Source organism: Scylla paramamosain, unplaced genomic scaffold (assembly GCF_035594125.1).
Source record: "Scylla paramamosain isolate STU-SP2022 unplaced genomic scaffold, ASM3559412v1 Contig80, whole genome shotgun sequence".
Lineage (NCBI taxonomy): Eukaryota > Metazoa > Arthropoda > Malacostraca > Decapoda > Portunidae > Scylla > Scylla paramamosain.
Genome location: NW_026973745.1, coordinates 87,501 through 104,945, shown reverse-complemented (window position 1 = coordinate 104,945; position 17,445 = coordinate 87,501). Strand labels below are relative to the sequence as shown.

The following is a 17,445-nucleotide window of genomic DNA, read 5'->3' as shown; positions in this document are numbered from 1 at the left end:
CTTTAAATGCTCAGTCCCCTTCAAACACCCCAAAAATATCCCAAAAACACTTCCAAACACACACAAAACACTCCTAAACACACCCAAACACACTTATTCATTTTCCTTTACCCTTTCAACACTCAGTCCCCTTCAAACACCGCAAAAACACCCCAAAAACCTAACCTAACCTAACCTAACCTAACCTAACCTAACCTAACCTAACCTAAACTAACCTAATCTAACCTAACCTAACCTAGCTTAACCTAACCTAACCTAACCTAACCTAACCTAGCTTAACCTAACCTAACCTAACCTAACCTAACCTAGCTTAACCTAACCTAACCTAACCTAGCTTAACCTAACCTAACCTAACCTAGCTTAACCTAACCTAACCTAACCTAACCTAACCCAATCTAACATAACGTAACTTAACCTAACCTAACCTAACCTAACCTAACCCAACCTAACCTAACCTAATCTAACCTAACCTAACCTAGCTTAACCTAACCTAACCTAACCTAACCTAACCTAGCTTAACCTAACCTAACCTAACCTAACCTAACCTAACCTAGCTTAACCTAACCTAACCTAACCTAACCTAGCTTAACCTAACCTAACCTAACCTAACCTAGCTTAACCTAACCTAACCTAACCCAATCTAACATAACGTAACTTAACCTAACCTAACCTAACCCAACCTAACCTAACCTACCTTAACCTAACCTAACCTAACCTAACCTAACCTAACCTAGCTTAACCTAACCTAACCTAACCTAACCCAACCCAATCTAACGTAACCTAACCTAACCTAACCCAACAGACAAGGACTGGAGGATAATATCTCGTGAGGAGGTTGGTCTCTGCATAGTTCGGGTCATTGAAGAAACTGCCGTGTGTTCTCTTGACGCGGCCAGGTCAGACGGCTTCACCCTGCTCCACCTGGCTGCCCAGCAAGGCTACCCGAACATGATGCATCGGCTTCTGTCCCTGAAGGTGTGCTTAGGGGCGTTTTGGGGTGTTTTTGGGGGTGTTTGTAGTGTTTGGGGTGTGTTGCAGAGGTTAGTGTGTTTTTTTTTTGGGGTGTTTTTTGGATGTTTAGGGAAATTTGGTGTGTTTTTTGGGGTTTTGGGTGTTTTTGGAGTGTTTGCAGTGTTTTTTGGGGTAGTTTTGGGTGTTTTGGGGATGGTTAAAAGTGTTTTTGGGATGTTTGCAGTGGTTTGCGGATAGTTTTGGGTGTTTAAGGGTGCTTTAGGAGTGTTTTGGTGTGTTTTGAATGTGTTTTGTGGTGTTTGGGGTGTGTTTTGGAGTGTTAAAGGGTGTTTTGGAGTGTTTAAGGTTGTTTTTGGGTGTGTAAGGATGTTTTGGGATGTTTTTGGTATGTTTTGGGGATATTTAAGGGTGTTTTGGGATGTTATTGGAGTGTTCAAGGGTGTTTTGGGGTGTTTAAGGTTGTTTTTGGGTGTTTAAGGGTGTTTTGGGATGTTATTGGTATGTTTTGGGGATATTTAAGGATATTTTGGGATGTTTTTGGTATGTTTTAGGGATATTCAAGGGTGTTTTGGGATGTTTTTGGTATGTTTTAGGGATATTTAAGGGTGTTTGGGATGTTTTTGGTATGTTTTGGGGATATTTAAGGGTGTGTTGGGATGTTTTTGGTATGTTTTTAGGATATTTAAGGGTGTTTTGGGATGTTTTTGGTATGTTTTTGGGATATTTAAGGGTGTTTTGGGATGTTTTTGGTATGTTTTGGGGATATTTAAGGGTGTTTTGGGATGTTTTGTATATTTTAGGGATATTTAAGGTGTTTTGGTATGTTTTAGGGATATTTAAGGGTGTTTTGGGATGTTTTTGGTATGTTTTAGGGATATTTAAGGGTGTTTTGGGATGTTTTTGGTATGTTTTGGGGATATTTAAGGGTGTTTTCGGATGTTTTTGGTATGTTTTGGGTATATTTAAGGGTGTTTTGGGATGTTTTTTGGTATGTTTTGGGGATATTTAAGGGTGTTTTGGGATGTTTTTGGTATGTTTTGGGGATATTTAAGGGTGTTTTGGGATGTTTTTGGTATGTTTTAGGGATATTTAAGGGTGTTTTGGGATGTTTTTGGTATGTTTTAGGGATATTTAAGGGTGTTTTGGGATGTTTTGGAGTGTTATTACCCCTACACAACCCAAACTAACCTAACCTCACAACCTCAAGGTATCACCAGACGTACGCAACAACCAAGGCGAAACCCCGCTGTTTGTCGCGATCCGGAACAACCAGCTGGCCTGCGTTCAACAGCTGATTAATGCTGGCACACGTCTGAACCTCGTCGACAACCGCGGGGGGTCAGCTCTGCACATGGCGGCCAAGAACGGAAATGTGACGGTAATTGATATGCTCCTGATGACGTCCTAGCTGGAGGAGGAGCGGAACGTTGATATTAACCGCTGCAATAAGATCGGTTATACGCCTGTTTACTACGCCATCAATGCCAGCAGGTGAGGGAGGAGGAGGAGGAGTGAGTGAGTGAGTGAGTGAGTGAGGGAGGAGGAGTGGAGGTCTCGACCTTATAAGAGGAGGAGAAAGAGATTTAGAATTTGTACAGGAAGAGGAGGAGGAGGAGGAGTGGAGGTTTAGAGCTTATAACAGGAGGAGAAAGAGATTTAGAATTTGTACAGAAGGAGGAAGAGGAGGAGGTGGAGGAGGAGGAAGAAGAAGAAGAGTGAGGGAGGAGGTGGAGATTTAGGGTTTGTAAAAGAGGAGGAGAAGGAAGATTAGGATCACTACAGAACAACACATAATACTCTTGCACTTATCAAAAACACACACAAAAAAAAACACCCTTTAAAAACCAAAAAAAACACCAAAAACACCCTTTAAAACTGCAAAAACCACTCATAAACACTTTTTCTTAACAAAAACACCCAAAAACACCCTTTAAAACCACAAAAACCACTCATAAACACTTTATCAACAAAAAAAACCCAAAAACACCCTTTAAAACCACAAAAACCACTCATAAACACTTTATCTTAACAAAAAAACCCAAAAACACCCTTTAAAACCACAAAAACCACTCATAAACACTTTAACTTAACAAAAACTCCAACAACACCCAAAAACACCCTTTAAAACCCCCCAAAAAATAACCATGAACACTTCAACTTAACAAAAACACACAAAAACACTTTAAAACCACAAAAAAACCCAAAAACACCCATAAACACTTTAATTTAACCAAAACTCCCTAAAACACCCTAAAAAATAACCATAAACACTTCAACTTAACAAAAACACCCAAAACACCCTTCAAAACCCCAAAAAACACCCCAAAACACTTTAACTTAACAAAAACAACAAAAAAAACATCTTTAAAGCTCCACATCCAAACAAAAACACCAACTCAACAAAAACACCCAAAAAACACAAAAAAAAACGCATTTTTTAAACCCCAAAACACCCAAAAACGCTTCAACTCAGCAAAAAACACTTCAAAACACCCAGAAACACTTTTAAACCCAAAAAGACTTTAATTCAACAAAAAACACCAAAAAAAAAACACCAAAAAACACCCCAAACTGAACCAAACCAAACCTAACCTAACCAAAGCAACCCCACAGGTACGACATTGTGCAGCGGTTCCTCGAGTACAGCCTGGTCCGCAAGGTGCATTGCAAGGCGACAAACGGCGAAACACTCCTGCAATTTTACACCGAACGGAACAACTTGGGGCAGTACGACAACGCAGTGGTGCGCGTGCTGGAGTGCGAGAAGCTCCTGCACTCAACCAAGCCTAGCACGGAGATGTGTCTTCGCGTGCAACTGGGAACGACAGAGGCCAGTTCGAAGGCCCGCGCTCAGCTGCAGGCCATGTACGAGTCGACGAGAGCACAACGCCACTGCTGGAATTTTTGGTTCTTTCTCTCTTGTTTTCTGCTTCCGTCGGTTTTTTACTACCTAGACGTGTACACCGACATTCTGCTGGCGGTGGAGTACCATCAAGATTACCTGAAGAGCATCAATGACTCCGATGTGGTGGGGACGAGGAACATGACGAGTGCTAATCATTCGCTGTCCGAGGAGATGGTGGTGCTGGTGGATGGCGAGGAGGAGGTGAGTGCGTGTGTGTGTTTGTTTGTTGAACTATATGTAAAAGGCTGAAATAAACTCAAAATGCACTCAAATGATACTTAAACACACTTTACCATCCAAAAACACACAAGAAACACCAAGAAACACATACTAACACACCCAGACAGCCACATACAAACAGTAACACCCTAAAAAACACCCAAATTACCCAGAAACACATTTTGTCACCCCAAAACATCTCATAAAACATCCCAAGATGTCCAAAAACACACAAAAAACACAAAAAAGACACTCAAAAACCCACAAAAACACACAAAACCCACAAAAACTCACAAAACACCCACAAAAACACTAAAAAATACCCCACTAACACTCAAAAACACACAAAAAACACTGAAAAACACACAAAAAACACTGAAAAGTACCCCAAAAAGCACTCTAAAACATCCAAAACACACAAAAACACCCCAAAACACAAAAAAACACAAAAAAACCACCCTACACACACACACACACACACACATTTACCCATCTCTCTAAAAACCCCTCAATGTCTCCCTCCCTCTCTCTCCCTCTCTCTCCCAGGAAGCAGAAGGATTCCTCGCCAACCTAACAGACAACCCAGACAAGATCAATTTCCTATTCACCGTTTTCTTCATCCTGCTGCCAATTACCCTGTTGTCCACTTGGAATCTGTACATTCATGTGACGCAGCAAGATATCCTTCCCATTTTCAAACTGCTACCTTCGTTTTTGCGTGTATCGTTGTAAACGCTCATATTTCTCACCCCCCTGGCCCTCGTCATGGCGTACCTCGAAAATACTTACGCGCAGATGAAGCACATGAACGTCACAGTGCGTCAGATGCAGGAGGTTGGGGTATGTACTGTCTATGGGGTGCTTTGGGGTGAATGTGTGCGTTTTGGGGTGTTTTTGGTTTGTTTTTGGTGTTTTCTTGGATGTGTTTGGGGTGTTTTGGTGTGTTTTGGGTGTTTTGGGGTGTTTTGGGGTGTTTTTGGGTGTGTGGGGTGTTTTTGGGTGTTTTTGGGGTGTTTTTGGATGTGTTTTGGTTTGTTTTGGAGTGTTTTTCAATATTTTGGGGGTGTTTGGTGTGTTTTTGGGGTGTTCAAGGGTGTTCTTGGGTGTTTTTGGAATGTTTTTTTGGGGTGTTTTGTATATTTTAAGGTGTTTTTTAGTGTTTAAGGGTGTTTGGGTGGGAGTTTCCAAGTGGATAGGGTTTTTTTAGCTTGAGTTGATAGGTGGTTTTTTTTTTATTTATTTAATTATTTTATTTTTATTTATTTGTTTTGTTTATTTTATTTATTTATTTTTTTTTTTTTTTGTGGGAGCTCTGTGTGTGTGTGTGTGTGTGTGTGTGTGTGTGTGTGTGTGTGTGTGTGTGTGTGTGTGTGTGTGTGTGTGAGGTTAAAAGAGGAGGAGAAGGAGGAGGGAGAGAGGAAGGGAGGGAGGGAAGGTAGATATTGAGAAAACTTACTTAAAATTCTCTCTCTCTCTCTCTCTCTCTCTCTCTCTCTCTCTCTCTCTCTCTCTCTCTCTCGCACACACCATGATAACAAAAATAACAATAATAACAGTAATAATTCCTGTAATCCAACTTAACCCAAGCTAACATACACCCCCCCTACCCCTTTGCCCCCTATCCCCCTTGTCCCCTACCCCCCCCTCCCCCCCAGGTTGATAACAAAGAGAGGCACAACCCGCCAGTGGGGGGGTTGCCTCTGAGCCCAGCAACGCACTCTTCCCCCCTTCACAGCGCAAGGTACTGGGGTCAAGTCAGGTTGGATCGGGTCGGGTCGGGTTGGGTCTGGTCAGGTTGGGGGCGTTTTTAAATGGTTGGGGTTTGGTTAGGTTAGGTTGTTGTTGTTGTTGTTGTTGTTGTTGTTGTTGTTGTTGTTGTTGTTGTTTGTTTGTTTGTTTGTTTGTTTGTTTGTTTGTTTTTACTTAATTTCTCTCTCTCTCTCTCTCTCTCTCTCTCTCTCTCTCTCTCTCTCTCTCTCTCTCTCTCTCTCTCTCAGTATATTAGTATTGTTATGTAGAACTACTACTACTACTACTACTACTACTACTACTACTACTACTACTACTACTACTACTACTACTACTACTACTACTACTATTAAATAAATCCCCAATAGTAGCTTGTTATATTCTACTATTATTATTATTATTATTATTATTATTATTATTATTATTATTATTATTATTATTATTATTATTATTATTATAATTATTATTATTATTATTACACTTGATGTATATATATTTAATTTTTCTGTGTGCATGGGTGTATGTGTGTGTATTTTGAAATCTTTGGGGTATGATGTTGACACACACACACACACACACACACACTAAAACACCCAAAAAACACTGTTATTCACCTCCAAACACCACAAAACACCGCAAAACACACCAAAACACCCCATAAACACCAAAACAGTCCAAAACTCACCCAAACACACTTATTCATTTTCCTTTACCCTTTAAATGCTCAGTCCCCTTCAAACACCCCAAAAATATCCCAAAAACACTTCCAAACACACACAAAACACTCCTAAACACACCCAAACACACTTATTCATTTTCCTTTACCCTTTCAACACTCAGTCCCCTTCAAACACCGCAAAAACACCCCAAAAACCTAACCTAACCTAACCTAACCTAACCTAACCTAACCTAACCTAACCTAACCTAAACTAACCTAATCTAACCTAACCTAACCTAGCTTAACCTAACCTAACCTAACCTAACCTAGCTTAACCTAACCTAACCTAACCTAACCTAACCTAGCTTAACCTAACCTAACCTAACCTAGCTTAACCTAACCTAACCTAACCTAGCTTAACCTAACCTAACCTAACCTAACCTAACCCAATCTAACATAACGTAACTTAACCTAACCTAACCTAACCTAACCTAACCCAACCTAACCTAACCTAATCTAACCTAACCTAACCTAGCTTAACCTAACCTAACCTAACCTAACCTAGCTTAACCTAACCTAACCTAACCTAACCTAACCTAACCTAGCTTAACCTAACCTAACCTAACCTAACCTAGCTTAACCTAACCTAACCTAACCTAACCTAGCTTAACCTAACCTAACCTAACCCAATCTAACATAACGTAACTTAACCTAACCTAACCTAACCCAACCTAACCTAACCTACCTTAACCTAACCTAACCTAACCTAACCTAACCTAACCTAGCTTAACCTAACCTAACCTAACCTAACCCAACCCAATCTAACGTAACCTAACCTAACCTAACCCAACAGACAAGGACTGGAGGATAATATCTCGTGAGGAGGTTGGTCTCTGCATAGTTCGGGTCATTGAAGAAACTGCCGTGTGTTCTCTTGACGCGGCCAGGTCAGACGGCTTCACCCTGCTCCACCTGGCTGCCCAGCAAGGCTACCCGAACATGATGCATCGGCTTCTGTCCCTGAAGGTGTGCTTAGGGGCGTTTTGGGGTGTTTTTGGGGGTGTTTGTAGTGTTTGGGGTGTGTTGCAGAGGTTAGTGTGTTTTTTTTTGGGGTGTTTTTTGGATGTTTAGGGAAATTTGGTGTGTTTTTTGGGGTTTTGGGTGTTTTTGGAGTGTTTGCAGTGTTTTTTGGGGTAGTTTTGGGTGTTTTGGGGATGGTTAAAAGTGTTTTTGGGATGTTTGCAGTGGTTTGCGGATAGTTTTGGGTGTTTAAGGGTGCTTTAGGAGTGTTTTGGTGTGTTTTGAATGTGTTTTGTGGTGTTTGGGGTGTGTTTTGGAGTGTTAAAGGGTGTTTTGGAGTGTTTAAGGTTGTTTTTGGGTGTGTAAGGATGTTTTGGGATGTTTTTGGTATGTTTTGGGGATATTTAAGGGTGTTTTGGGATGTTATTGGAGTGTTCAAGGGTGTTTTGGGGTGTTTAAGGTTGTTTTTGGGTGTTTAAGGGTGTTTTGGGATGTTATTGGTATGTTTTGGGGATATTTAAGGATATTTTGGGATGTTTTTGGTATGTTTTAGGGATATTCAAGGGTGTTTTGGGATGTTTTTGGTATGTTTTAGGGATATTTAAGGGTGTTTGGGATGTTTTTGGTATGTTTTGGGGATATTTAAGGGTGTTTTGGGATGTTTTTGGTATGTTTTAGGGATATTTAAGGGTGTTTTGGGATGTTTTTGGTATGTTTTAGGGATATTTAAGGGTGTTTTGGGATGTTTTGGAGTGTTATTACCCCTACACAACCCAAACTAACCTAACCTCACAACCTCAAGGTATCACCAGACGTACGCAACAACCAAGGCGAAACCCCGCTGTTTGTCGCGATCCGGAACAACCAGCTGGCCTGCGTTCAACAGCTGATTAATGCTGGCACACGTCTGAACCTCGTCGACAACCGCGGGGGGTCAGCTCTGCACATGGCGGCCAAGAACGGAAATGTGACGGTAATTGATATGCTCCTGATGACGTCCTAGCTGGAGGAGGAGCGGAACGTTGATATTAACCGCTGCAATAAGATCGGTTATACGCCTGTTTACTACGCCATCAATGCCAGCAGGTGAGGGAGGAGGAGGAGGAGTGAGTGAGTGAGTGAGTGAGTGAGGGAGGAGGAGTGGAGGTCTCGACCTTATAAGAGGAGGAGAAAGAGATTTAGAATTTGTACAGGAAGAGGAGGAGGAGGAGGAGTGGAGGTTTAGAGCTTATAACAGGAGGAGAAAGAGATTTAGAATTTGTACAGAAGGAGGAAGAGGAGGAGGTGGAGGAGGAGGAAGAAGAAGAAGAGTGAGGGAGGAGGTGGAGATTTAGGGTTTGTAAAAGAGGAGGAGAAGGAAGATTAGGATCACTACAGAACAACACATAATACTCTTGCACTTATCAAAAACACACACAAAAAAAACACCCTTTAAAAACCAAAAAAAACACCAAAAACACCCTTTAAAACTGCAAAAACCACTCATAAACACTTTTTCTTAACAAAAACACCCAAAAACACCCTTTAAAACCACAAAAACCACTCATAAACACTTTATCTTAACAAAAACACCCAAAAACACCCTTTAAAACCACAAAAACCACTCATAAACACTTTAACTTAACAAAAACTCCAACAACACCCAAAAACACCCTTTAAAACCCCCCAAAAAAATAACCATGAACACTTCAACTTAACAAAAACACACAAAAACACTTTAAAACCACAAAAAAACCCAAAAACACCCATAAACACTTTAATTTAACCAAAACTCCCTAAAACACCCTAAAAAATAACCATAAACACTTCAACTTAACAAAAACACCCAAAAACACCCTTCAAAACCCCAAAAAACACCCCAAAACACTTTAACTTAACAAAAACAACAAAAAAAACATCTTTAAAACTCCACATCCAAACAAAAACACCAACTCAACAAAAACACCCAAAAAACACAAAAAAAACGCACTTTTAAAACCCCAAAACACCCAAAAACGCTTCAACTCAGCAAAAAACACTTCAAAACACCCAGAAACACTTTTAAACCCAAAAAGACTTTAATTCAACAAAAAACACCAAAAAAAAAAAACACCAAAAAACACCCCAAACTGAACCAAACCAAACCTAACCTAACCGAAGCAACCCCACAGGTACGACATTGTGCAGCGGTTCCTCGAGTACAGCCTGGTCCGCAAGGTGCATTGCAAGGCGACAAACGGCGAAACACTCCTGCAATTTTACACCGAACGGAACAACTTGGGGCAGTACGACAACGCAGTGGTGCGCGTGCTGGAGTGCGAGAAGCTCCTGCACTCAACCAAGCCTAGCGCGGAGATGTGTCTTCACGTGCAACTGGGAACGACAGAGGCCAGTTCGAAGGCCCGCGCTCAGCTGCAGGCCATGTACGAGTCGATGAGAGCACAACGCCACTGCTGGAATTTTTGGTTCTTTCTCTCTTGTTTTCTGCTTCCGTCGGTTTTTTACTACCTAGACGTGTACACCGACATTCTGCTGGCGGTGGAGTACCATCAAGATTACCTGAAGAGCATCAATGACTCCGATGTGGTGGGGACGAGGAACATGACGAGTGCTAATCATTCGCTGTCCGAGGAGATGGTGGTGCTGGTGGATGGCGAGGAGGAGGTGAGTGCGTGTGTGTGTTTGTTTGTTGAACTATATGTAAAAGGCTGAAATAAACTCAAAATGCACTCAAATGATACTTAAACACACTTTACCATCCAAAAACACACAAGAAACACCAAGAAACACATACTAACACACCCAGACAGCCACATACAAACAGTAACACCCCAAAAACACCCAAATTACCCAGAAACACATTTTGTCACCCCAAAACATCTCATAAAACACCCCAAGATGTCCAAAAACACACAAAAAACACAAAAAAGACACTCAAAAACCCACAAAAACACACAAAACCCACAAAAACTCACAAAACACCCTCAAAAACACTCAAAAATACCCCACTAACACTTAAAAACACACAAAAACACTGAAAAACACACAAAAATCACTGAAAAGTACCCCAAAAAGTACTCTAAAACATCCAAAACACACAAAAACACCCCAAAACACAAAAAAACACAAAAAAAAAACACCCTACACACACACACACACACACACACACACACATTTACCCATCTCTCTAAAAACCCCTCAATGTCTCCCTCCCTCTCTTTCCCTCTCTCTCCCAGGAAGCAGAAGGATTCCTCGCCAACCTAACAGACAACCCAGACAAGATCAATTTCCTACTCACCGTTTTCTTCATCCTGTTGCCAATTACCCTGTTGTCCACTTGGAATCTGTACATTCATGTGACGCAGCAAGATATCCTTCCCATTTTCAAACTGCTACCTTCGTTTTTGCGTGTATCGTTGTAAACGCTCATATTTCTCACCCCCCTGGCCCCCGTCATGGCGTACCTCGAAAATACTTACGCGCAGATGAAGCACATGAACGTCACAGTGCGTCAGATGCAGGAGGTTGGGGTATGTACTGTCTATGGGGTGCTTTGGGGTGAATGTGTGCGTTTTGGGGTGTTTTTGGTTTGTTTTTGGTGTTTTCTTGGATGTGTTTGGGGTGTTTTGGTGTGTTTTGGGTGTTTTTGGGTGTTTTTGGGGTGTTTTTGGGTGTGTGGGGTGTTTTTGGGTGTTTTTGGGGTGTTTTTGGGTGTGTTTTGGTTTGTTTTGGGGTGTTTTTCAATATTTTTGGGGTGTTCGGTGTGTTTTTGGGGTGTTCAAGGGTGTTCAAGGGTGTTTTTGGAATGTTTTTTTGGGGTGTTTTGTATATTTTAAGGTGTTTTTTAGTGTTTAAGGGTGTTTGGGTGGGAGTTTCCAAGTGGATAGGGTTTTTTTTAGTTTGAGTTGATAGGTGTTTTTTTTTATTTATTTAATTATTTTATTTTTATTTATTTGTTTTGTTTATTTTATTTATTTATTTATTTATTTTTGTGGGAGCTCTGTGTGTGTGTGTGTGTGTGTGAGGTTAAAAGAGGAGGAGAAGGAGGAGGGAGAGAGGAAGGGAGGGAGAGAAGGTAGATATTGAGAAAACTTACTTAAAATTCTCTCTCTCTCTCTCTCTCTCTCTCTCTCTCTCTCTCTCTCTCTCTCTCTCTCTCTCTCTCTCTCTCTCTCTCTCTCGCACACACCATGATAACAAAAATAACAATAATAACTAATAATTCCTGTAATCCAACCTAACCCAAGCTAACATACACCCCCCCCTACCCCTTTGCCCCCTATCCCCCTTGCCCCCTACCCCCCTCTCCCCCCCAGGTTGATAACAAAGAGAGGCACAACCCGCCAGTGGGGGGGTTGCCTCTGAGCCCAGCAACGCACTCTTCCCCCCTTCACAGCGCAAGGTACTGGGGTCAAGTCAGGTTGGATCGGGTCGGGTCGGGTTGGGTCTGGTCAGGTTGGGGGCGTTTTTAAATGGTTGGGGTTTGGTTAGGTTAGGTTGTTGTTGTTGTTGTTGTTGTTTGTTTGTTTGTTTTTACTTAATTTCTCTCTCTCTCTCTCTCTCTCTCTCTCTCTCTCTCTCTCTCTCTCTCTCTCTCTCTCTCTCTCTCTCTCTCTCTCTCTCTCTCTCTCTCTCTCTCTCTCTCTCTCTCTCTCTCAGTATATTAGTATTGTTATGTAGAACTACTACTACTACTACTACTACTACTACTACTACTACTACTACTACTACTACTACTACTACTACTACTAAATAAATCCCCCATAGTAGCTTGTTATATTCTACTATTATTATTATTATTATTATTATTATTATTATTATTATTATTATTATAATTATTATTATTATTATTATTACACTTTTGATGTATATATATTTAATTTTTCTGTGTGCATGGGTGTATGTGTGTGTATTTTGAAATCTTTGGGGTATGATGTTGACACACACACACACACACACACACACACACACACACACACTAAAACACCCAAAAAACACTGTTATTCACCTCCAAACACCACAAAACACCGCAAAACACACCAAAACACCCCAAAAACACCCCATAAACACCAAAACAGTCCAAAACTCACCCAAACACACTTATTCATTTTCCTTTACCCTTTCAACACTCAGTCCCCTTCAAACACCGCAAAAACACCCCAAAAACACTTCCAAACACACCCAAAACACTCCTAAACACACCCAAACACACTTATTCATTTTCCTTTACCCTTTAAACGCTCAGTCCCCTCCAAACACCGCAAAAACACCCCAAAAACACTTCCAAACACACCCAAAACACCCCCAAACACACCCAAACACACTTATTAATTTTCCTTTACCCTTTAAACACTCAGTCCCCTTCAAACACCCCAAAAACACCCAGAAACACTCCAAAAACACCCATTTTCTATTTCATCCACCCCTGACTTAACTTAGGCCAGAAATTTAAAAAATACCCTTAAATACCCAAAAACACTGTAAAAACACCCCAAAACACCCATTTTCTATTTCATCCATCCCTAAGTTAACTAACCTAGCCAAAACACCCAAAAACATACCCAAAAACACACCAAAAACACCTCAAAACACCCATTTTCTAATTTAGTTACCCCTTAAATTAATATAACTAGTGAAAAAACACCAAAAATACCTTTAAATGCCCCAAAACACCCAAAAACCATCATTTAACACCAAAAAACACCAAAAAACACCCAAAAACAACACCAGGCGCACTGTACATCTCCTCAGACCCACCCAGGACTAACGCAGGCACTCTTACAGGTGGACTCAAAATCGTACAACAGCTTTCCCCCCCACGGGCCTACCAAGACCTACCGGCACCACATGAGGGACATGGAGATCAGAAAATATTATGACCTTAAGCATGTCGTGCAGATGAGGGTCGCAATCACCAACGTCATGGAGGCCACACTCGAGTCGGCCTTTCAGTTAATTCTGCAGCTGTATATCGTTGGGACGCATTACACTGAGTTGGACCAGGTGCGTTTGTGTGTGTGTTTGTGGGTGTGTGGGGGTGTTTTGGTTTAAGTACAAAAAAAAAAAAACTGAAACACCCTAAAACACCCAAAAACACCTCTAAAACACCCAAAAACATCCCAAAACACACAAAAACACCAAAAAAACAATTTGAAACACCCAAAAACACCCCAAAAACACCCAAAAATACCCAAAAACACTCAAAAACTACAAAAACACCCATTAGTACCCTAAAAACACCCAAAAACACCACAAAACACCCAAAACCACCCAAAAACATCACAAAACACACAAAAAACACCCAAGACAACCACTCCATCATCCCCACCCCTTCTCCTCCTCCTCCTCTTCCTCCTACAACCACAACTAACACCACAACTTTCCCACAACAGGTTAAGGACGTGACACTGGGCAGCATCCTGTCTTTTGTCACCACTGGGCCACAACACACAGCTCTGCAAACAGGTGTTCTCTGTCCTCATCTCCCTTGTGTCCCTCACCTGGTCCTTCACATCCTACCACAGGTTCTCCAAACTCGGAGGGCTGACTATTTTAAATGCACTGCCCCTCCTGTTCGCAATATTCTTCCAGGTACGGTTCTTAGGGCCGGTTTAATTGTGTATCTTGTGTTTTTAAGTGAGTTTGTGTTTGTGAAAGTGTTTTTTTTTGGTTTTGTGTGTGTTTTTTTGGGTGTTTTGGGGTGTTTTTGGGTGTTTAAGGGTGTTTTTGGGGTATTTAAGGGTGTTTGTTTTTTTGGGGGGTATTTAAGGATGTTATTGGGTGTTTTTGGGTGTTTTTGGGATATTTAAGGGTGTTTTTGGGTGTTTTTTGGGTATATAAGGGTGTTTAAGGGTGTTTTTGGATGTTTTTGGGATATTTAAGGGTGTTTTTGGGTATTTTTGGGATATTTAAGGGTGTTTTTGGGTGTTTTTGGTTATTTTTGGGGTGTTTAGTGTGTTTAAGGATGTTTTGGGGTGTTTTTGGTGTGTTTTTTGGGGTGTTTAAGGGTGTTTTTTTATCTGCTTGTGAATTTTGATGGTGTTTTTTATCTTATAAGTAAATTTTGGGGTTTTAATTTTTTTTTCACTTATTTATTCATTTATTTATAAATTTATTTTTTGTTTGTGTGTGTGTGTGTGTGTGTTTAGGTATAATTATGAGTTTCAAATAGTAATAGTAACAATAATAATAATAATAATAGTAGTAGTAATAATAATAATAATAATAATAATAATAATAATAATAATAATAATAATAACAATGTGTCCGCAGGTGGTGTCCCGCGCCATCGCCTGTACGGTGTTCACCCTGGCACACACGTGGAAGGTGTTTGTGGTGTTGGGTGTACACTTTGTGGTGGTGCTGGTGTTTAAACTCAAGCTGGAGGAGAGGTGAGTGTGTGTGTGTGTGTGTGTGTGTGTGTGTGTGTGGGGCAGGTGACACAAGGACACACACAAGCTAAACACTATGAAACAAACACTATAATTCACAACACACCTAAAAGACCTAAATTCACCTAAAAGACACCCCAAAATACCTAAAACACCCCAGAACACCCTAAAACACCCCAAAACACCCAAAAAACATCTTTAAACACCCTAAAACACACCAAAAACACCCAAGAATTACCAAAAACACCAAAAAAACTCCAAATATACTCCTAAAACACCCAAAACACCAAAAAACACCTATAAACACCCCAAAAACACACTAAAACACCAAAACACCCAAAAACACCCATAAAAACCCATAAAAACCCATAAAAACCAAAAAAAAAAAAAAAAACCCAACAACACATTAAAAGACCCCGTTTTCTTTCACCTGCAGTTCAGTGTTGCCAGTACGCACACCGTTTTACTGTTGCCAGTGTTTTTTCATGTACCTGCGTCCATATTTCTACGTTTTCCTTGGCACCATTGCTTCTACGCTAGTGTACTTCAGGTCGGAGAGGCCCTCGGCTGTCAAAAAGCAGAGGGCGCGTCGTCATTCAACCGTAGTGATACAGGTGAGGCTGCAGTGAGGTTAGGTCAGGCTGGGTTAGGTTAAGTTACGTTAAGTTACGTTAAGTTAGGTTAAGTCATGTTAGGTTTGATATTGAAGCAGTATTCAATGACTTAAGCTAACACAAATTTTTCATTCTCTCCCTCCCTTCCCCCCATCGCTGCTATCTCACCCCCTACCCCCCCACAGGTGTTGTTTTTAGTCCTAGCCTTCATCGAGAACCTAGTGATGCTTAGCTTGCCTTGGGGATCTGCTGGCTGGACGACAAATACTTTCATCATACGACACTTTCAAATACGACACTTTCATCATAATTTCTGCTGTCCTGTGTGCCATCAGCTACCTTACTGGCATTATACTACATGCTGTGTACTATAGGTGAGTCTGTGGCTGTGTCCGAGTGATGCTGTGTGTGTTTGTGGTCTTCGTGTGGGTGTGTGAAGATGTGTTGCAGTGCTGGTGGCTGTGTGTTGGCTGTGTGAGTCTGTGGCTGTGTTTGAGTGATGCTGTGTGGGTGTGTGAAGGTGTGTTGCAGTGCTGGTGGCTGTGTGTTGTCTGTGTGAGTCTGTGGCTGTGTTTGAGTGATGCTGTGTGGGTGTGTGAAGGTGTGTTGCAGTGCTGGTGGCTGTGTGTTATCTGTGTGAGTCTGTGGCTGTGTTTGAGTGATGCTGTGTGGGTGTGTGAAGGTGTGTTGCAGTGCTGGTGGCTGTGTGTTATCTGTGTGAGTCTGTGGCTGTGTTTGAGTGATGCTGTGTGGGTGTGTGAAGGTGTGTTGCAGTGCTGGTGGCTGTGTGTTGGCTGTGTGAGTCTGTGTGTTTCTGTACTGTTGCTTATCATCACTATGCAAAAAAAAAAAAAAAAAAAACACCAAAACACCCCAAAACACACCAAAACACCCAAAAAACACACCAAAACACCCAAAAAACACACCAAAACACACCAAAACACCCATAAAACACCCAAAAACACACCAAAACACACCAAAACACTCATAAAACACACCCAGAAACACCCAAAAACACACCAAAACACCAAAAAACACCAAAAAAACACCAAAAAACACCCCACTAACCTTCTGCACCCCAACAGCTGCTTCGGCCATCCATGGGTGGACATCAACGGACCATCAGTGCACCGGGACGCAGACGAGGGGACCCTGGTATTGTCACATTACCAGCAAGGCAAGGTGTCAAAATGGGCCATAAATTCTTGTTGTAACATTGAACATCACACAGAAATGCCATCTGATTTAATGCCTGGCTTTATTCTAGGTAAAGATATGGCCAGAAGCAAGGAGGTGGACTGGGATAACTTGTAGAGGCCCTGGGGGGGATTGTAGAGTCAGTGGGGGACTTCTGGTGACTCTGGGGAGATTGTGGAGCCTCTGGGGAGATTGTGGTGACTCTGGGAAGATTGTGGTGATGCTTGGGGAGCTTCTGAAGACTCTGGTTAACCTGTGGAAGGCCTGGGTAGCTTGCGAAGGGTCTGGTTTACCTGTGGAAGCCCTGGGTAGCTTGTGAAGGGTCTGGTTAATCTGTAGAAGCCCTGGGTAGCTTGTGAAGGCTTTGGTTAACCTGTGGAGGCCCTGAGTAGCTTGTGAAGGGTCTGCTTAACCTGTGGAAGGCCTGGTGGGCTTGTAAAGGGTCTGGTTTACCTGTGTAAGCCCTGGGTAGCTTGTAAAGGGTCTGGTTTACCTGTGGAAGCCCTGGGTAGCTTGTAATGGCTCTGGTTTACCTGTGGAAGCCCTTGGTAGCTTGTAATGGCTCTGGTTTACCTGTGGAAGCCCTGGGTAGCTTGTAATGGCTCTGGTTTACCTGTGGAAGCCCTGGGTAGCTTGTAATGGCTCTGGTTTACCTGTGGAAGCCCTGGGTAGCTTGGGAAGGCCCTGGCTAACCTGTGGAAGCCCTGGGTAGCTTTTGAAGGGTCTTGTTAACCTGTAGAA

At 41.8% G+C, this 17,445-nt stretch overlaps 1 protein-coding gene across 1 annotated transcript in view; it reads left to right on the top strand.

The window, feature by feature from the left end:
* Nucleotides 1-948: 948 nt before the first annotated feature.
* The window catches only part of LOC135098774 (uncharacterized), a 24,745-nt gene continuing 8,248 nt past the window's right edge, over nt 949-17,445 (top strand). Inside the window, 15 exon segments of the mRNA XM_064001166.1 lie at nt 949-975; nt 2,180-2,310; nt 3,586-4,082; nt 4,643-4,936; nt 7,357-7,529; nt 8,326-8,609; nt 9,674-10,166; nt 13,287-13,505; nt 13,895-13,927; nt 13,929-14,093; nt 14,775-14,893; nt 15,330-15,507; nt 15,693-15,794; nt 15,796-15,881; nt 16,593-16,689. Coding sequence (XP_063857236.1) covers nt 949-975; nt 2,180-2,310; nt 3,586-4,082; nt 4,643-4,936; nt 7,357-7,529; nt 8,326-8,609; nt 9,674-10,166; nt 13,287-13,505; nt 13,895-13,927; nt 13,929-14,093; nt 14,775-14,893; nt 15,330-15,507; nt 15,693-15,794; nt 15,796-15,881; nt 16,593-16,689 — 2,898 coding nt within the window.